Below are 22,718 nucleotides of genomic sequence, written 5' to 3'. Positions count from 1 at the left end.
TATATATATATATATATATATATATATATATATATATATATGCTACATGTATTTCCTTTTTCAATTTTTGTTGTTATAGATTTACCAAAGATGTTTGGGTTCATGCAACAAAGCCTAACATCGGCTCTGAGCCAATCTAGTTCAGAGTGTTTAGACAATGCGTCTTCTATTGCTTCACCCCAAATAGCAAGTTTTGCTGCAAATACAACAATGCTGAGTAGATCTATGGACAAACCATCAGCAAATCAGCAAAGTAAGAATTTTTTTAAAATTTGTCTAATTCAAGAAAATTCAAGAAAATGTTTTTTGCCTTTTGTTATTATTAGTTAAGTGTTAATTCTATCAATTCATGTTTTGCCAAAAAGATCCATACTATAGATTAAGTCGCTATTTGCCATACTTTGAATTAAGTCCCTATTTTTAATTCCCTATCGTTGTGTTGATTAAGATGATTTTCAGTTAAAAAATAAAAGTATATTTCTTTGCTTTATCTAAATCTACTTTGCTATTAGGGTTATATTTTGTTTACCTGTACTTTTGGAAATAAATCAACTTTGTCATTAGAGTTATATTTAGTTTAACTTTACTTTTAGAAATAAATTTATAAACCTATAATTGCTTTATTAGAGAATCAACAATTTATTGTGAATTCACCATCTCCATCAAATGCTGTGCAGAATGTCACTGGGGTTCAACAAGTTGATGAGGTATAAATATAAATTATGGTACTGGTTTTAGTTTGATTTATTTAATTATTAATTATTTACTACTACTATTTAATAGTATTATTGTTCATTATTAGAGTTTAGGCTGTTTTGTTAAAATTTGAAAATTGCTGAAAACTCTTGTAGCCTTGTCTTAACCTAACTGTTAAGGTTAGGTTATGACAAGAGTGCCTATATAAGAGCTTTATATTTTGTGCATCGTTTATCAAAAGCTATTGACAGTGGAATCCAACTTCTTCAGGATAAAAATCTTACGACTGGTTTAGTGTTTAATAGTACTTTTATTGAAGATTTAGACGAATGTCAAAACTCTCCTGGTTACTGTCATTCATCTGCAATATGCTCAAACAATATAGGTGCATCATTCAAAAGGGTTAATGATTAATTGGCATTGAAAAAGATTCGGCTTTTGCATCTACATTGCTGATCTATTAAGTTTGACACTTTTTTCAAGTAGATACATCAGAAAGAGAAAACATTTGTATTTGTCAAATGCTAGTATGATCAACATTAGATCAACATGCTTAATCGTATCTAGTTGCCATATGTGCAAATTTTGGATTTTGGTATATTTTAACCAATCAAAATTAGTTTTGCATGGTTGTTGCAAGTTTTACATATTATAACTTTTTAGTTTGATCTGGGGTTTGGTGTGAAAGTATCAAAAAAAAAGCTTTCAATGATTAGTTCGACAAGATCAACTCATCTCGCTAGGCTACTCATGGAATTGATATTCACCCAAGAGGAGATGGCACAGAGTTCTGTAACAGGTCGTGTTGGTAACCCTTTAAAAGTAGCAAAGCCAGCATTGGATCCCTCGAAAGTTTCTGCCCTTTTGGGTAAGATTGTTTTAAATTTTAAAATAATCTATTTGTAAAAAATAATTTCTGCATCATTTTTTTAATTGGCATTGCTAAACGTTACGTTTTTATGCCATTGTACAATGTGTTACTTCATGTATTAAAAGTTATGTTTTTTCTGTTTCAGCCATTGATTGCTTTATCAACCGAAAACCGGTTGATAAAGCAATCAATGGCTGAAAAGCTGCAAGAAGTAGGAGGGAAATTTCGAAGAAAGCAAATTAAAGGAAATAACATAAATGAAAATGAACCAGAGGATTTTTTGTTTTCATAAACTTTTTCAATAATGTTTTGTGTGTGCACTGTCAGTACATAGTCAGCCGCCAATTAAATACAAAGTAATATATTACCTTATATATTAACGTTAAATAATTTAAAGCGCTAATCGATATATTGCTTTGTAATTGATGGATGACTATGTGCCGACAGTAACTGTCGGTATGTAAATGTACTGTTGGTATATATATTTTTTTCATTTTAATTTGTTGAAGCCTGAGTTATCAGATTTATATATACTATTTTTATGCAATAAAACTAGTAAAATTTATATATAAAAATTAATTTTTAAACATAAATAAAAACATTTATATGTTTAATATTTAAAAATATTAAACATGTAAATTGTTATACTTTCTTTAAAATTGTTTTCTTGATCTATTTCAATTGTTTTTTCAATGTATATCACTTATGATAATATGATATTACTTCTAGTTTATTGTTGCATTTATTTTCAGTATGCTTATACATATGCATGTATTAAATATTGTGGTGAAGTCAAATTTTAATGTTTTAGGTACACTATAGCTATTACTTTTCAAAGATTTGTAGAATTCAACAAGATTTAAATTTTATTTTGATTATTGCTTTCGTTGCGCGAAAGCGATCCATAGATTAGGAGAACTCAATAATATATTAGCGAGTTGCGTGATAAATTTTGCGCTTGAAGGTTTTTATGGCAATAACATAATATTTCAAAAAACGTTAAAAAAACTAAACATGCCATTTTACTATGGAAAACCATGAAATTTCGATTGGAATTTGAAACACCTTTCCATAGAAAACTCATGGAATTTCCACAGAAAACCCATGGAATTTCCACAGAAAACCCATGGAATTCCATGGAAACGTGTTCCAAATACCCATGGTTTTTCCATGGGTTTTTTCATGGATTTTCCATGGAAATTTTCCGTACGGGCAGTTCCAAAACCTTTTAAGAAACAACGTTGATTGGAATCTGGTATTGCAATCAAACGATGCTAACAACTCATATGATCTATTTCTAAGTTAATTCTGCAAGCAATATGAAACAGCGTTTCCTGAAAAAAAAAGATAGTGAACACTAAAACAGTTATGACTTCGTGGATGTCTAATGGGTTACTAAAATCCTCAAAAGAAAACAAAAATTATATGATAAATTAAAAAAAAAAACTTATAAAAACGAAATGACATATAAAAACTACAAAAATAAATTTGAAAAAACAAAAAAAAACTCTAAAAAGTTTTGTTAGGCAAAGCTATTAGACAAAGCAAGCGGAAATACCGAAAAAACTTGGAATGTAATTAAAGAAGTAATTGATAAAAATAAATATGCGAGAAACATTCTGCCAAAAAAATAACAATTGATGAAAAAAATATTTATGATAAATCAACTATTGTTGAAAAAATAATCAGTTTTTTATTAATGCTTTTCCAAATTTGGCATCAAAAATTACTTTGAATTCAACTTCATTTGAGTCTTATTTAAAAAATTACGATAAAGTTATGAATAAACCTAATCTTAAATTAATGAAATTGCGAACCGCCTTTTTAAATCTTAAAACTAACAAAAGTGCTGGATTCGATAAAATGAACGTTAGAGTTGTAAAATCTGTTTATGATATAATCGAACCTCTTTTGCTTCACATCTTTAATCTTTCTTTTAAAGTAGGTATTGTCCCGGAAAAATTAAAAATTGCACGAATCACACCGGTTTTAAAGACTAGCGATGACTTGATTATTTCTAATTATATACCTATATATTACCGTGTTTCTCAAAATTGCTTGAAAGAATAATGTACAACATTTAATTATTTATCAGAAAACGATATGTTGTATTCAAAACAATTGGTTTCAAAAAGATAATAACTTACTTTGGTTCAAAAGCTATTTGACGAATAGAAAGCAATTCATCCAATATGAGCAAAACCGAACAATTTCATATGCTGTAACTTGTGGTATCCCCCAGTGGTCTATTTTAGGACCCTTATTATTCCTAGTATATATAAATGATTTAAATTTAGCAACAGACTTCTTAAATGGTATTCTTTTTGCAGATGACTTCAACCTTTTTGATTCCCACAGAGATGTTAAAACACTTTTTGAAACAACTAACGAAGAGTTGGGTAAGGTTAATGAATGGTTTATAAGTAATAAACTGTCTCTAAATGTGGATATAACCAAATTTATTATATTTTATAAAGTAAATAAATAAGAAAATATTCCCATTAAACTTCCAAATCTAATAATTAATAACGCTAACATTAAAAGAGAAACTTCAGTTAACTTTTTTGGCGTAATATTAGATGAACATTTACGTTGGAGTGATCATACAAAAAGCATTGAGAAAAAAATATCAAAAAATATTGCCATGATATGTAGAGCTAAACCATTTCTAAATAATAAATCTTTAAAAAGTTTATATATTTTTTTCATTCATTGTTATTTGGTTTATTGTAATATTGCATGGGCTAGTACAAATCATACAAAATTAAAAAAATTGTACAGGAAACAAAAACATGTGTGCAGAATATTATTTGGAGCTGTAGTGCAGCAGATTAGCATTAAAAATGACTGGAATTGTGCACAAGTGGATAAAAGCATGAAATTTTCGCCAATAACTCAGAAAGTTATGCTGTTTATTTTAAGATATGGTGGCAAAGTGTAGTATGACCAAAACTGGCTTGAATCCAAGATGGCCGTTACCGCCATCTTGGATTTATAAAACCATTAGTAAATTTTAAATCGTTTAACTAATTTTTACCAAAATCTTAGGGAAGGTAGAACATAGCAAGTATACATTAATTGCAAATGCGCCAATGAGGAGGGAAAGCGTTAGGGCATGGCCCTCTTCCCCCCAAAAAGGCGTTCAACCCCTTCACCCATCCTAAGAATGACATTTTTTCAAAAGTTCTATTTAAAATATTTTCATCTACTTTTTTTAGTATATACTTACATTTTTTTTAAATAAATGGAGTACATATTAAAAAAAAGGTGTCTAAATAGAAGGTCCTTCAAAAGGCTCTGATTGTTTACTTATCCGGAAGCGAAAATGAGCGATGGGTGCAAAAATACAAAACGTCAGTGAGTGCTTTTACTCAACCTCGGTATTAAACCTTAATAATATAAAGGTTTTTACTTGTAAGTGTGCAATGTGCTGCAGCGCATATACTTTGATCTTAAAAGTCATATAAAATGTCTTATTTTTAAAAAACACCCCCTCCCCTAATATTTTTTACGGTGCGGGTCTAATGTGGGGGCAGGCTAGAAAAAATTAATAATGAAGCTAACCGCAGCCAAGAAAAATTTAAAATAACAAGTAAGGTACCAATTTTTTAATTTATCAGAGAAAATTATAAGTATATTTATAATGCATAAAATATATAAAGAGTTCTCATTGTAACAATAAAATGCATAAATATTGCAAATTTATTGAAAGCTAAAATAAAAAACGTATGATTTTAAATACAAAATGTATGTAGTCTAAGCTAAATTCAGCAAAATGGGTTTATATAAGACACTCTCTCAACGTCACAGAAATCAGCAACTTATGACAAAAAATGTTAGCCTTAAAAGTGGTCAGAAAATGCCGGTATGTATGCATATCCGTGGCGTAGCTATTTTGGAGCAGTTGGAGCAAATGCTCCACACGCACAGAATGTTAGGGAAATTTTTTCCTTTTTTCATTACCTTTAGAAAATCTGTCAGCAACCCCATCCAATTTATGCAATTACTTAAACTGGATAAGTATACATTAGAAAGATGTGCAACTTTATTTCTATTCCATAATGTATAAAACCTTTGTGATTACAACGCAATTGTTTATTTGAACTTTTCTCAATTAACTTTGAGAGTAGAGGGGGCGTACCAATTTTACTTGCTCCAAGCGCTAAATATATATATATATATATATATATATATATATATATATATATATATATATATATATATATATATATATATATATATATATATTTATATTTATATTTATATTTATATTATGTCAGTGTATTCTACAAATAGAGTGCTCAATGTTCTTAAAGAACAGAGCAATAATAAATTAGTAAAAACATTTATCTATCTTTTATCTTCAACATAATGTTTCACCATCAGTAGGTTCATCAGGAAGTAGCTTCCTGATGAACCAACTGATAGTGAAACATTATGTTGAAGATAAAAGATAGATAAGTGTTTTTACTAATTTATATATATATATATATATATATATATATATATATATATATATATATATATATATATATATATATATATCGTTTGATGTAGTGTTGTATTAAAATAAAACAAAACTCTTGTTTGTTGAAAAATGCTCAATATTGAGGAAATTTATTTTATGTTAATTATGTTAGTGTATTTTACAAATAGAGTGCTCAATGTTCTTAAAGAACAGAGCAATAATAAATTAGTAAAAAACACTTACCTAACTTTTATCTTCTACTTGAAGTTTCACCATTGCTGGATCATCAGGAAGAGGAGAACTCTTCCTGATGATCCAGCAATGGTGAAACTTCAAGTAGAAGATAAAAGTTAGATAAGTGTTTTTTACTTATTTATATATATATATATATATATATATATATATATATATATATATATATATATATATATATATATATATATATATATATATATATATATATATATATATATATATATATATATATATATATATATATATATATTTATATATATATATATATATATATATATATATATATATATATATATATATATATATATATATATATATATATATATATATATATATATATATATATATATATATATATATATTTCACGATTCATTTTATAGATGAAGCTAGCTAAACCATAAAAGTATAAAATTTTAAATTATTTATTAACTTTATACTTATAAACTAAGGACGTACAGGTTAGGACCCTGCAAATCGGCATTTTTTGTACACGAATCGAAGCAAATCTTCACTCGAAATCTGAAGTTTAAGCTTTTTTTTATATTATATTTTTCAGAAAAAAATATTTGAACAAACTTATTTTTAAACTGCTTCTTGCCTTGGTTAACGTTTGATTAAAAGGTATTTACGGATAAACAAAATTAATTTGTTAGCGCCAAAGCGTCAAATAAAAAAAAAACGCAACACAATCAAAACAAGTAAGAATTCAAAAAACTTGAATCATTTTTTTAAATTCGATTTGAATCTCGAATTGATTAATCAAAAATCGATTCTATTATAAATTTCGAAGCTTCTTCACAGGCTAGTAAAAATACGTATCTATACGTCTTTGTTTAACTAAGCAAAATAAGTTTCCTGATTTTACAAAACGCAGACCAGAAGTGTTTTAGAAGTTCTTGGATATATAACTGATAACCCATTAATTTAAATAAAAACAAGATTATTTATAAACAGAAAAATTTATTTGATATTTAAATATATATAGAAAATTATATAAATATTTCATAAATTGCCCTTGTGCTAAAATATATCTGGTCTGCGTTTTGTTATAAATACAAAATCCAATTTTGATTTTTACGAACGAAATCCAACTAACTCAACGTCCCACCATGTCTTAAATGCATTGTATACTTATTTTCTACGTGTAAAAAAAGTTTCGTGCTTTTATCCACTTTTGCACAAATGTTATGCTAATCTGCTGCACTACTGATAAAATTGTACCATACGAGCCTATTTTGCGTATACTAGGTGCATTAAACGTTTATAAAATCAACTTTCTTCAAGTTTTAATGTTCATGTATAAAATAAATTCGGGACTATCTCCTAAAATATTTCAGTCCTATTTTAAAAAATTAGTGCATAAATACCCAACAAAATTTTTAGATAATAACTACATTTTCCCTAAATATAATTCAAAACAAATTACATATTCAATTTAATTTCGTGGACCTTATTTGTGGAAAAAGTTTCCTAATATTGCAAGTACGAAAAGAGTTAGTATACAACAGTTTAAAAATGAATCAAAATAGGTGTTATTACTTGTTATGAATTTTAACATATCCGATTTTAAAAGCTTCTTTTAAACTAAAATTCAATTATATAAAATATCTCAGAATTATATAAAATGTCTCAGAATATCTCAACTTTTTTTTTTATTAGTTCAATTATGGTGTTTCCTCTAATCTTAAAAGTTATTATTGAAATCTAATCTGAGTTCTTGAATATTTTTTTTTTTTCAACTATCAATGAATTGTTATTTATTTTAATTTTATACATATTGGTTTTAAAATATAGATAAATATTATGGTTTTTGTAAATTAAGTACTCTTTTATTTTTTAATTTTTCGTTCTTTATTTGAATATTACTTTATTACAAATTGTTATATATTTTATTTTCATATTTTTCAATAAATACTTTGTATAATATACGTATATAGTTGTATAATATACGTATATAGTTGTATAATATTCGTATATAGTGTGGCTCTTGTAAATTTATTTCTTTTTTGCTTTTCTTTTTTACTTTTCTTTCGATATTTCTTGTTTACTTGATTACACTGATCAACAAATAAAATTTTATTGTGCATATCTTGTTAACTAGGTGGTTTTTTAAAACAAATTAAATATGCTGATTTCAAATATGCAAACCATTTTTCACCATCACGTCAAGTTGTAAAGATATTTGGGTTCAAATCTTTAGTATTTAAGGTAAAGTCCCTAATATTGTCGAAAAAGAAGTTATTCAAAAGTATGTCAACCTGGGTCTCAAAAGAAGCGTATTTTCATAGAGATTTTAGAAAACTTAAATATTTTTCCTTAAAATTTATTGACAAAAAAATTATGTAAAAAAATGCTAAAAACTCTTAAAAAAATTTCAACAGAATGTTATTCAGCATTAATACAAAAAAAAACTTATTTTTATTACAAATGAATAACATTTTTAAAATCTCTATGAAAATACGCTTTTTTTGAGACCCAGGTTGACATACTTTTGAATAACTTTTTTTTCGACAATATTACGGACTTTACTTTAAATACTAAAGATTTGAACCCAAATATCTTTACAACTTGACGTGATGGTGAAAAATGGTTTGCATATTTGAAATCAGCATATTTAATTTGTTTTAAAAAACCACCTAGTTAACAAGATATGCACAATAAAATTTTATTTGTTGATCAGTGTTATTACTCTTAACATAAATAGTTTTCTAGAAGTATTTCTTAAACTAATTGTTATTTATTTAAACAGACTTCAAAAAACTTGGCACAAAACTTTAACACAAAATTCAGTTCCGTAAAACGCGGTTTTCGCATACCTTATGAAATATAACAATTGCTTGTATGTCGTTCCCAGGCCCAAAAGCAAGCTTTTTTTAAATTTGAGATAGGTGACTTTTAAATATGGAGCACACTCCAAATATTTATAAGTTTATGTTTATGTCAAATATGGAACATTTGCAACAAATTGATATGACCGGAGCCTGGGAACAAATAAAGCCTTAAACCCTTTGCTTCTCCCCCTGCCCTCAACGTGAGAGCAACGAGTTTATAAAATATTTTTCCAAATGTTTATGACTAAATTTATATTTATCAACAAATTTCTAATCTTCGATTTTTATGACTGCAAAGTTTACAGCCCCTCAAATTAAGGGGCGTTCAAATTTTATATTATTATAATTTTCAAACACTGAGAGATTATTGTATAAAGTCTAAAATTTCTCGATGAATATAAATTTAGTTATAAATAGTAAAAAACAATATTTTATAAATTTTTTGCTCTTACGTTAAGGGGAGGGTCATCTCAATTTTTTCTATGTTCCTTATTTAACATAAACATAAACTTATTAATGTTTGGAGTGTGCTCCATGTCTGAAAGTTACCTCAAAAAACAACAAAAGCTTGCGACTGACCTGGTCGTGCCCAAATATCTTTCATTGACATCTTAAACGTTTTTGCTTAAAAAAATTTTCACTTAAAAAATTATTATTTTCTTCTAAAATCAGTTTTTTAAAAGGTTAAAAAAACAGTGATATAATTTTATAAAAATATTTAAAGAATAAGAAAACCACAAATTGAAGTAAACTTTTTTAAGTTTATTTTTGATTGACAGCTTAAATTATAAATAGGTATTCGAGTTATTCCAGGTAAAATGACAAAACAAACTTCATGAACATTTAAAAAATTCATTCTATATTTAATATATATAAAAATTCATTCTCTATTTAATATATATATATATATATATATATATATATATATATATATATATATATATTATATATATATATATATATATATATATATATATATATATATATATTGAATCTGCAAATGATGACCTTGAGAGTCTAAACATTTGGTTTAAAGTAAATAAATTATCTTCAAATCAAGAAAAAACAAAATACATCTTGTTTCATTCCAACCAGCAAAAAAACAAAATACCAAGCATGCTACCATTACTAAAAATTGATAACATAAACATCGAAAGAACTGAAACTATTAAATTTCTTGGGATAACTATTGACAAAACGATTTCTTGGCAAGCCCATATAAAAACATTAAATACAAAAATATCAAAAAGTATCGACATACTTTACAAAGTCAAAACAATACTTTCCCAGGAGAATTTGAAAGTTCTCTACTTTTCTTATATACAAAGTTATCTAACATATGCTAATATTGCCTGGGGAAGTACAAATAAATCTAAACTAAGTTCTCTATATACACACCAAAAACACGTATCAAGATTGATTTATAATAAAAATAAATTCACTCATGTCGATCCTTTACTTAAAAACTTGAATGCTTTAAATATCTATCAAATTAACATCTACCAAAATGTTTTATTAATGCTCAAATATAAGCTCGGACTTGTCCCAACTCATTTTAGTAATAACTTTTTTCAAACCAACGCCAACAGATATATCACACGAGGAACCGGAAACTTTACATTGCCCATAAAAAAAACAAAATTTTCGAGATTTTCAATTGTATACCGTGGCCCCTATTTATACAACAAAACAATACCTCAAAATATAGAACTTACTAAATTGGATAATCTTATTGCCCTGAAGAAAAAACTAAAAGATCTCATAATTAACAAAACCAATTTTATCGATATGTATTAAATATAAAAGAACAATTAATATAATAAAATGTAAAAAGATCAATTTAAGCTAAAAAAATAAATAAAAAAGAAATAAAACATAAAATATAAGAAAATAAATAAAAATTGTTAGCAACTATACATAGTAAATATTACTGAACAGTAATATTCAAAAAATTAATGTGTGTCTTTACTCTTTAAATTTTTAGTTTATTTTGTATTTTAAAGGTTCTCGATAAAAAGACTTTTCTTAGTCTTCTGCGAGTTTCCTTACAACTACATAGTACTACTAATATATGTTGATATATATTTTCAACAAATAGCATATATTTTCAACGACAACGACAAGCAAGTCCCTAGTAGCCCTGTGGTGCGACGGACTTGCGTATATTTTTTAAATGCATGGGTTAATAGCCAGCACTTTATATTATAAACCACAAATTTATTATTTTAACTCGCATGAGTTAAAATTGCTTATGACACGGAAATACTTGATCAAAGCATCTTCAGTTAAAAACTTTTTTGTTATTAATAATAGCAAAGTAAAGATAATATTCATAAGCATTTTTCATTTTTTTAAATAGTATTTAAAAGTATTTATCATTTTTTCTACTTCAAACTTTTAAACCTCTCGATTTAGTAAAAGAGTGGATTGTAAACAAGTAAATAAACAATAAACATGACAAAACAAATTTCTTTTTAAGTTATAGAAGCACATACTGACTGCATCATAAGTTAAGGTTTTTTTTTTTTTGCTATTATCAATTTTTCTGATTTTTTTTTCACCAACATCGTCATCATGGGCGTCTGTCGCTCTGGTAAAGAAATTCTTTTAATAAATATTTTCTCCACTTCTTCATAAATTTTTCATTTTAAGAAGTTCTTTTATAAAAGAGCTTCAATTTAAGATACTTAAAAAAAAAAAAATTCAATTTGATGTAAAAATGTTCGCGTGAAAACATAATTCCGACTAAACGCAACACTTTTATATACATATATTATTATTTTATTAATCACCCTCTGTAAAATATATTTACAAAGTAAAAATGCAAACTAAGAAAAAAGAGAGGTAAAAAAAAGTAACATTTAGGAATGTTTTCTTCAAGTGTGTTTTTAAAAATTGTTCGCTGTTGTTTTACATTCCAACATTGAACCGCCAGTACCAAAATACGAAGAATTGCTTCAGGAATTACATTTTCTGAGTCTTTAGGCGTCTTCAGTTAAAATTTGAAAAATAAAGATAATATTATTTATTATTTTTATTTTCATTTTACTGAAAGTGTTGGTTAATTTGAAATATCACAAAAAACTAACTTCGATACGACGCCAATATAAGTTTTTTAAACAGACGTCGTTAAACTGAGGTCGCAGAAACGTCTTTATATGATCGCCCGTCGACATAACCTGATAATAACCTATTGTGACATCGCTACAATTTTGTGTGTTTGCTGGGATTAAAAACTCTATTATCTAAACTAAATAAACTCAATGTTTTCAAAACTAAATATATAAAGCGCATTTATTTTCATTTGCATGTTTAATGAAAAGGTGACCATTATTGTTTATACCCTTAAATCTTGAAATGTATATATTGTACATAAAATCATGTTTGCTTTACTAGATATTCATATAAGAAGAACATTTTACTTAAAAAATATTATGCAACCACTAAATTCTCTTACAAACAAGAATGAACTGGATCATTCCACACCAAGTGGTCCAGAGGTGCTCACTCGACTTTTGATAAAATATTCTCAGCATGTAGTTAAACATGCTTCAACAAAATTTTCAAAAGTTTCAGGTCAAAATATTTATTAACTCGAATTTTGTGGTATTTTTTGTAAGGCTTAACCAAATTTCAATATCAGTTAGTAGTTAAAAATCTATTTTTGGGGTATTATATTTTTGCAATGAAAAGATAAAAACGTTCATACGTAATAATATGATACAGATAAAAAAATCAACTTTTTAAAAAAATGCCCATGCAGAGTTATTCGAAAACCAATATGACGACAAAAGTGAAATACCCTAAAATAACATGAATTTGAACCTCCAAACTAAATGCAAGCAAATTTTTGTTTTTTTAATTGCATCATTCGAAAGAGCTTATTTTACACTTCTAGAAACAATAAAAATCATGTTGGAGAAATTTTTTCTATAAACGTTAAAATAATGATTTTTTAAATTTTAAGATTTTTTACTAAGCATAAAAATTTATCATAGTGCATAAAAAACAAGTCTTATTCTTTTTTTTATCCATATCATTATAACGATATGGATAAAAAAAAAAATTTTAAAATTGCATTAATAAACCTTAATAAAAATAAAAGTGAAACACCCTAAAATAACGTATTTAAACCCCTAAAACTTAATGTAGGAAAACTTTTTTTCTTTTATTAATATATATGATAGTACGTAGGACATTCAGAAAAAATAACAACACTGAAAAACTTTTTGTTCTGGAGATATGACCCTACAAAAAAACAATAAAAGTTTATGGTGTTAAATTTGTTACGCTATTTGTTAAGCCATAGACTAAATTCTCGCAGGGTATGAAAGTGTTTTAAATAATTTGCAAATTGCACTTTTGGTTTACTTAGAATCCACGTTTTTAAGACATATTACCCTTTCATTGCAAAAAAGTAAGACCCCAAAAATAGAATTTTTAGCTACTGACTGATATTGAAATTTAGGTAAGCCTAACAAAAAGTACCACAAAATCCGAAATTACAACTTTAATTATAATTTTCAAAAGGAAGGAAAGAAAGTAAGTAAAACTATAATGCTATAACTGATTAAACATGTTTTGATAAAATAAGTTATTTACGCTGGTAATTTATTATTTCCTTTTTTTTTTTTGCACAGCAGGTATTTTATTTACTCTAAGTTATGTTTAAGAACACTTTTTCGTTTCCAGCTACAACTTCTCTGAAAAACTACCTTCAAAACATGCATTCTGAGCAGTATGCTAAGTTAACTGAAACTCCGCCGACAAGAAGAAGCAAAAGTGACGGTTCACTCACTTATTCTAATATACCAGCAGTAACAGTTATGTTAAAAAAGAAACAGTTAACTTTTAGAGAGACAGCTGAAAGAAAATTTGTGGGATACTACAAATAAAATTGTGAAATTGTGTTGGGATACTTATGATCCAAAATCAATAGAATATTAAATAGTTATCACTTGTTAAAGGAGTTGGCTTCAACAAGCTAGTGGAAAAGGCAGTATTGCAATACAAGTTACCTTGTCGCACCTACATGACTGAGAAAACTATCCCTAATAGAATTTGCGCTAAAATTGAAGCCAGTATTTCACAAGCAACAGCAGTATCCGCAACATCTGACATGTACACAACAACAAAAATTTCTAGTTTTACTGCGCATTGGATATCTCCAGATTTTATTCTTGAACATACTGTTTTAGCAATGAAGCCATTTTCTGGTTCACATACTGGTACCAATATTGCAAAAAAACTCAATACTATTGCAGAAAAATGGAGCATTTCCTCACGAATCCTCGCCCATTTTAACCACTCTAGCACAAGAAAAACTAAAACGCATTCGTCAAGAACTTAAACTGCCAAACCACAAGACGAAAGTCTTGTGGTTTGGCAGAAATTCAACATACAGGGTGGATGCTCGAAATCCGGACAATTTTAAATGTGCCGGCATTTTTTTGTTTTTAAATTCTATGTTGTGAAATTCAAACATTAATTAAAACAAACATTGTACTCTCGAGAAAAAAAATAAAAATTGCAAATTTAGCACATCATGTCAAAGGAATATGACCGTAGAGTTGCAGTGGTTGAGTCCCTCCGCACCGGATACTCTGTCCCAGAGATTATAAAATGGTTTGGCTTCCCAAAAAGCACAGTTTATGATATTGCAATGAGGTTTAATGGTGGTGCAGAGTCTGTAGAACGAAAAGAAAAGACTGCTCACAAACCAATCAGAAATAAGGCCTTCATCAGCAGAGTACAGAAGTCGATCATAAAAAACCCCAGCATCTCCATCAGGAAACTGAGAAAAGATATGAGTGTGTCTCATTACACCATGAGAAGAGTGATCTGTGATGACCTTAGGTACAAGTCTTATGTCCTGAAAGTCAGGCAGATGCTGTCTGCTTCAATGAAGGAGAAGAGAGTGGCTAAGTGTTCCGTTCTTTAAGCATCAATAAAACATGAAGCTGCCAGTAAACTTCGTTTTTTCAGGGATGAGAAAATTTTTACTGTGGATGCCAAAGTGAACAGAAGAAATGACAGATGATTGGCTCAAGACTCAGAAAATGTCCCAGTGATGTCTTTATGTCTGTTTCCAGCAAAGGCCATGTCATGCCACCACACTTCTTCCTGAAGGGCCAAATTGTCAACAAAGAAGTCTACTTGTACCTTCTAATTAAGGTGGTGAAACCTTGAATGGATAAGTGTTCCAATGGTAGGCCATATGTGTTTCAATAAGACTCAGCTCCTGCTCATACCTCCAATTCGGTATAGGGTAGGCTTGAAGAGAATCTCCATATGTTCTGGTCGAAGCACTTTTGGCCTCCAAACTCACCAGATCTCAATCCATTGGACTATTATGTTTGGGACACTTCGGAACGTGCGACCAATAAATCAAGTCACAACACTGTTGAATCTTTAAAGCGAGCAATTACTATTACAGCTGCCAACATGTTGGCCGATGAGGTGGAGCACGCCTGCTCTAGGTTCAGGAACCGTATCAAGCAAGTCATTGAAGCTAAAGGCAGCTGGATTGAGTCAAATGAAAGCTCTTATATGTGTACATTACTGTTTAAAATATCAGAAATATAGCTTTGAAACTAATACTTTTATCGTAATTTTTATTTTGTGTCAAAAAAGTCCGGATTTTGAGCATCCACCCTGTACTATTTATTGGAGCGATTATTAGAGAAAAAGCGAGCTGTCTAGTTGGATATAACTGATCATGATTCTTTAAAGAATTTAACACCTGCTCAATGGGAGTTAATGGAAGAATGTATCAAATTTCTTAAACCGTTCGAAGAAATCACAAAAATAACCAGTTTGGGTATTTCTTTCATTTCTGAGGTAATTCCACATGTTGCCACATTGTTTAAATATCTTGGAAAGGAAGAAATAGAACAGAGAACACCAAGTTTATCAACAGTGAGATCTTTGCTTCAATCTGAACTTTTTTCATTAAAGTTGAAGCGTGGTTCAACTTTAATGAAAATGACAAATATCTTATTGTAACTTGTCTTGACCCGCGCTTCAATACTAATTTCTTCGGTAAAGTAAAAACACAAAGAACAAAACAAAAAATTCTTTTGAAGCTCTGAAAAAAAGTTTTAAAACGTTTAATAGCACCGATGATGACTCACCTTCACTTCGGAAGAAAAAAAATGTCAATAAAAATGATAAACAATTAAGATACACAACAGTTTCTGGAATTTTTTTGAGAAGTTTGTTACAAAAAAAATGATGTCGAACAGAAAAATTCAACAGAAAACGAAATTGATTTTTTCAACAAAACTGTTCGTCTAGATCGGAAAGCAAACTCTTGAAAATGGTGGTCAACTAATGCGAAACAATATCCAAGCGTAGCAGAATTTGCAAGATTTACATATCATCTCCAGGTAGTAGTGTATTGCTTTCATTCATCATAATTTACCACTGATAAATTTCAAGTATTAAACTTGTTTTAAATAAAAATTGTTTGTGATTAACAGTATCTTATACATATAATATATTTATTATTTGAATAATCTGTTTATTGTATTATTTCAGTAATATATAGTAATATAATCTATTTCTAATGAGATTTTTTTCATGTTTTAGTATTCGGTATTCGGCCGAATAGTTTGCAATATTCGGCCAAATACCGAATAGTATAAAATGTTGCCAAATACACTGAATACCGAATAGTTGCCAAATATTCGTGACATATCTAGTTAAAACAGTATAGAGTAAACTTCAGTTTATCAACCTGTCACTTATTAGAAGTCTCCGTAATCAAAACAAGGTATTCACCAACCTTAATAAATCTTTCGATCTTTCATAGAGTGCTTGATAGAAGCAGGGCCGGCGCGAGTTGGTGATAGAAGTTTGGTTTCAAAAGGTGTTTCAAACTAAAAACGAATAATGCGAAAGAAAAAAAATTGTTATCAATAAAAAAAAAAAGTTTGATTATTTTATTGTTTTATTTTTTATAAAGTTTTGTCTGGGCTTTTAGTAAATGATTGCAATGATAAATTCCATTAATAAAATTATTTAGTAATTATTTTTAACAATAGACACCACATAAAGGTAAGCTAGAGCCGTCTTTCAAAATTTAAAGTAGTAGCACTAGCAATGAGTTTTTGCAAGTCTGAGTTTTTTTTAAGTTGAGATCAATAAGTTATGCAAAGTTAATAACATTTTCGAAACTAATAACAAAACTAATAGGGGAACATGGGGCAAGATGACGAACGTTTTGAAAAGCACTTATATCTTAGTCAATAAGTGTTTCAATAAGTAAAACTTTATCAAGAAGTGATTAAAAATTATCATGTGCTACTGATGTATCAAAAAAACCTTATAAAAATTGAAAATAGTCTGGAAAAAACTCATTAACCGATGTTACCTCAAATTGTCATCTTGCACCATATGCGGGGCAAGATGACGATTTTAAGATAAGTTAATTCCATGATACCATTACTGTCTTAAATATCCCGGTATCATAAATTTTAGTTTATAAAATAAGTAATATAAATAGTGGTGTAATTTTTAATAAAAATTAAGTTTATATATTTATATAGAGCTATGCCAAAAAACATGCTAATCAGTTCATAGTAAATTCCAAAACAACAAAATAAAGCAAATGTCAAACAAAATATTTTAATGCGCAATAAAACAATGTATTAATTGCTAAGTTACACAAGCATACAGTACAAGTAAATTTGCGTTCAACATATTGCCCACAAGTTAAATGACACCAGTGTTCACAGGATTTACACATATCTCAGTCATCATCAAGCAATGGATCATTAGGATCACCATAGATAATTTCACAATACCAACATGAAATTTCTTCAGTTTTATCAACTATTTTTGAAACTTGATTTTTGGATTTTTTTTGGCTCTTTTTTTGGCTTTGTCATTTTTCTTTCTATCGTTAGTTACAGCTGTTTTTTTAAGCTGGCCCTTCTTTTCTCTAACAGCTTTCTTTATTTTGTGATTCATCAATTTTTCTTTTTTCTCGAGTGCAGCTAATTGAACTGCAGCTTTAAAAGGGAACCTTGTTGCCACTTCTGCTCGCTTGAACTTTCGTTTACGGCTAGCACTATTTGTTACCCTACAAGTAATAGGATAAGGTCGAATGTTCTCAGGTGATACAGTTTTGGCACATCGTTTAACTCTATTTGGGTTCTATCAACATTTGCATCTGCATTCGACTGAATGCATTTTGGTTCAGTGTTAACAGTTGGCAATGATAAAGAGTTGTTGTTGTTAAATGATATGGTCAATGCTGATGTAACTGCATTAAGTTTCACCTTTGATGTTGACTGTTGCTGGCGATCTTCAACTACTGGAACAAAATATTACAGAAAAAATTATATAACATATGTCATAAAATCATCACAAAATTATTTAGGTTAATTTTACGTTATTTCATATTCTATTATTTAGCATAGTTGTCCAATATTATAGATAAGCTAAAGTTATTAGCTTATTTCAATTATAAATTGTCAGGTAAAGATTTGTAGATAAAAAAAAACAAAGACAAACATTTTTTAACTTTTAGTTTTAAGAAACAAATAAAAAACCGAACTGTCTAAATAATATATAATTTACATACTTATTCCTGATTGATTATTGGATATAATTTGATTTTTTGGTATTGGGCTATCACTGGTCAATGGTGGTGCAAAGTCAGTTAAAGAAAAGATCTGCGGATTGAAGGGCCAGATTCCAGTTTCTTCAAATCCTTTACTTGCAATGCCAGTTGTTGCTGATTGGTCATATGCATGTCTTACAAGTGCAGGAATCTGTGCTTCAGTGATTGGTCTACCTGGGTAATTTACCATCCAGTTATCACAAGCTTGACTGTAGTAAGTTTTGAATGGTGAAAAGAAGGTAACATCCAGAGGTTGCATTATATGGGTGGCATGTGGTGGCAATGTTAGCATTACAATTGAATGTTTTCTGCAGTATTCAATGGCTGAAAAACTTATGTGTGAGTTATGGTTATCCACAATTAACAGAACAGGATCAGCAATAGTTGGTTTTGTGTGATAAGCAAAGTGCTTTAAATAATCTACAAAAATTTCCTGCGTCATCCAACCAGAGTTATGGGCAAAGCCAACTGAATCAAGTGGAGAACTGTCCAGAAAATCATGCCGCATTCTTTTTCGTGGAAAAATAAAAGCTGGAGGTATGAACAGCATTCATGCTACAAACTATGGTTACGGTTTTTCCTCTTTCAGCAGAAACAACTTTGCTCACTCTTTTAATGCCTTTGACTGAGAATACTTTTGGGATTTTTGTTGGTACAGTGGGTAACCCACTTTCATCAGCATTGAAGATTCTTGAAGGTAAAAATTTATGCGTTCTCAAGAAATCTCGAAGTAAATCAAAAAACATTACAACCTGTGGAGAGTTAAAACCTTGAATTCTACCCAAAGACGTCATTTCAGGAGTTCGTAATGAAATATTGTTGTGGCGTTTCAAAAATCCACTTAATCAGTCAAGACCAGCAATTTTCAATTCCCTGTTAAATTATGTTGAACATTATTATGTTCTGCAAATTCAAATGCATATTTCTGAGCTGTACTTTGGTCATACCAAAAAATCTTTTGCTCAACTCAATTAAATATTCTGCAAGTAATTTTTCCATTTCCATTGAAAATATAGGACGAAACCTTCCATTGCTGATTGGAAATTGAACCGAAGATTTTTTAAGGTAACGCCTTAGTGTTGCTTCTGGAACTCCAAAATTTACAGCAGCTTGGTTCTTGCTGCAAGCATTGGAATTGCAAGCTTCAATAGCTTGAGTCATGTTCTGCATTGTCCAATTTCATTGGCACCTCTACTTGTAGTTCTTATATAGTTGCGAACCATTTTAATAACTACAAATAACACAATAGTATACAATGGGATTGTCAATATAAACAAATAACATGCAAATACATGTACCATATTAGAAATATACTTTAAACACACACACACACACACACACACACACACACACACACACACACACACACACACACACACACACACACATATATGTATATATACATACATACATATATATATATATATATATATATATATATATATATATATATATATATATATATATATATATATATATATATATATATATATATATATATATATATATATATATATGTATATATATACATATACATACATATTTATATATATATGTATGTGTATATATATACATACATATATATATACATATGTATGTATATATATACATATACATACACGGAGCCGTACCAAGGGCGGGGCCGGCCGGGCCGCGGCCTGAGGCGCCAAAATTGGGAGGGCGCAAACTTTAATAAATTAAAAAAACAATAATCAGTTTATGAAACTAATTTTCACGGCGTCGCTGTTGTTGATAAGAAAATTAATTAAAATTCCGCTTCTTGACACAAACTCTTAAATATTAAAGCTCATATACTGAACAAAAAAGCGCCCTATAACACTAATATACCTTTGATAACTTTTGAGCATTATAATTCTATTATGAGTCGAACCCAAAAGTTATCTGGTGCTGAATTTAAGAAGAATAAAAAACAGCGCCAAGAAAGTGACGAGAAACTACAAAACTGTTTCAAAAAGTGGTTGGTAACAAACTCAGTGGAGAAACAAATTATTTCAGAGGATATTTGTATTGAAATTAATGACAATTCAACAGATCCTATAATTGACTTTAATTGAGTTCAGATCATCATTTGGAATTAATTGAAGAGGAGATTTTCATCAGCCAAAGTCAAGAAGAACTTTGCACAACTGATTCAGAACAAACCAGGGAAGATGAAAATGCCTAGCTTTCAGGCCCAGCTGAAATGGACGAGGATGAACTTCATTCAGAAATCTCAGAAATTCCAGTGGCCTCGGAAGAAAATTTTCAACATAGGGATCCAGCAACATGGCCTAATATAACGGACAAAACAAGATGCTTTTTGATTGAGCATAGGCCAGAGCAAGATAGAAGAGAATTTTTCCCAAACACGCTGTGTGATTTTGACAACAGAATGCGACACTTCAGCTTAAAATGGTATAAAAAAATTCATCCCAATGGTAAAAAATTTGTTCGCACTTGGCTGCAGTACAGCAATAAAAAAGATTCTTTATTTTGTTTTTGCTGTTTGTTATTTTTAACAACAAAAACCAACAATTTCTCAGAAATTACTAAAGGGTTTTGTGACTGGAAAAAACTAAACCCAAGAATTCCTGAGCATGAAAACAACAATGAACACCAAAGATGCTATTCTGATCGAAAAATCTTGAAAAAAACCTCAAGGAAGGAAAGACCCTGAATTCTGATCTGTAGAGAGTTATTAGTGGAGAGATGAAAAAGCGGAGAGATATCTTAAAAGTGTTTGTTGATGCAATTTTGTTCTGTGCCAAGAACAATCTTGCCCTTCGGGTAACAACAGAAGACATCGGTCAACAAAACAGTGGCATTTTTCTGAGTTTAATTGAGTTGATTAGCCATTATTATTCTTTAGTGGCTGAACACGTTGCGTCCGTTAAAGCAAAAAAAACCACAACATCCTACTTTTCTCCTTGAATTCAAAATGAGCTGATTGAGTTACTTGGGCAGAAAGTCAGGAAAGAAATTTTGTCAAACATCAAAGAAGCTAAATACTACTCTGTTCTGTTTGACTGCACTCCAGATACCTCCCACAAAGAGCAGATGACTCAGATCATCAGGTATGTCCGCATCAGTGATAAAACCTGCACAATTAAGGAAAGCTTTGTGGACTTCATTGAATCTCACCAAAAAACCGGAAAAGGTCTTGCAACAGAGATAAGTGAAAAATTGGAGAAGGATGGTCTAAGCATTTCCGATTGCCGGGGCCAAGGCTATGACAATGGAGCCAATATGTCTGGAAAATACAATGGCGTCAAAGCTCACATCCATTCTCTTAATGAGTCAGCAAGATTTGTTCCATGCGCAGCTCACACTTTAAATCTTGTTGTTGTTCATGCTGCTGAGTTTCCCCACTCATGATTACGTTTTTTGGAAAGGTTCAAGCCATCTTTAATTTTTTTTCAAGCTTCACGTCAAGATGGGAAAAACTGATGAAAATGTTGACCATCTCATTAAAGGGAAATAGTGACACAAGATGGTCTACCAAAAAAGAAGCAATTACACTTTATTGCACAGACAAATCAAAGATGTTCTTCAAGTTTTGGAATCCATTATCCACAATCCCATGACAAATGCTGTCACAGTTAGCAGTGCAAAAGAACTTCTCATTCATATTGATTTCAGTTTTTTGTGTTTGTTGGATTTCTGGTGTCAAATTCTTTCTCTAATTGACCGGGAAAACAAACTGCTTCAGTCAAAAACCATTTAAATTGACATTGCCGTAAAAAAAATGAAATGGTTGAAGGCTTTCATTCAGAATTTTTGAGGTGTTGGGGTGGACAATATTATTAAAGACGCCACAGAAAAAGCTAACCAGAGCGGAATTGATGGTGGCTTTCCAATTAAGAGGAAGCGCAAAGTGAAGCGAATAGCACTTTATGAAGCTGAAGATGACTCTCACCTTCTCACAGCAGAAACAGAATTCGGATCTCAGTGCAACTTTGTGTTTGACA

The 22,718-nt window shown here is 29.3% G+C and overlaps 1 protein-coding gene across 2 annotated transcripts in view; it reads left to right on the top strand.

The window, feature by feature from the left end:
* The window catches only part of LOC136084769 (uncharacterized), a 37,175-nt gene that overhangs the window by 1,968 nt on the left and 12,489 nt on the right, over window positions 1-22,718 (top strand). For both annotated transcript variants that reach the window (XM_065805636.1, XM_065805637.1), the window contains exons 4-6: window positions 80-253; window positions 628-707; window positions 1,360-1,564. In XM_065805636.1, the coding sequence (XP_065661708.1) occupies window positions 80-253; window positions 628-707; window positions 1,360-1,564 (459 nt within the window). The remainder of the gene's footprint in view (window positions 1-79; window positions 254-627; window positions 708-1,359; window positions 1,565-22,718) is intronic.

This window comes from Hydra vulgaris, chromosome 09 (genome assembly GCF_038396675.1).
Source record: "Hydra vulgaris chromosome 09, alternate assembly HydraT2T_AEP".
Lineage (NCBI taxonomy): Eukaryota > Metazoa > Cnidaria > Hydrozoa > Anthoathecata > Hydridae > Hydra > Hydra vulgaris.
The sequence above is the reverse complement of the archived record's forward strand: the minus strand, read 5'-3'. Positions and strand labels throughout refer to the sequence as shown.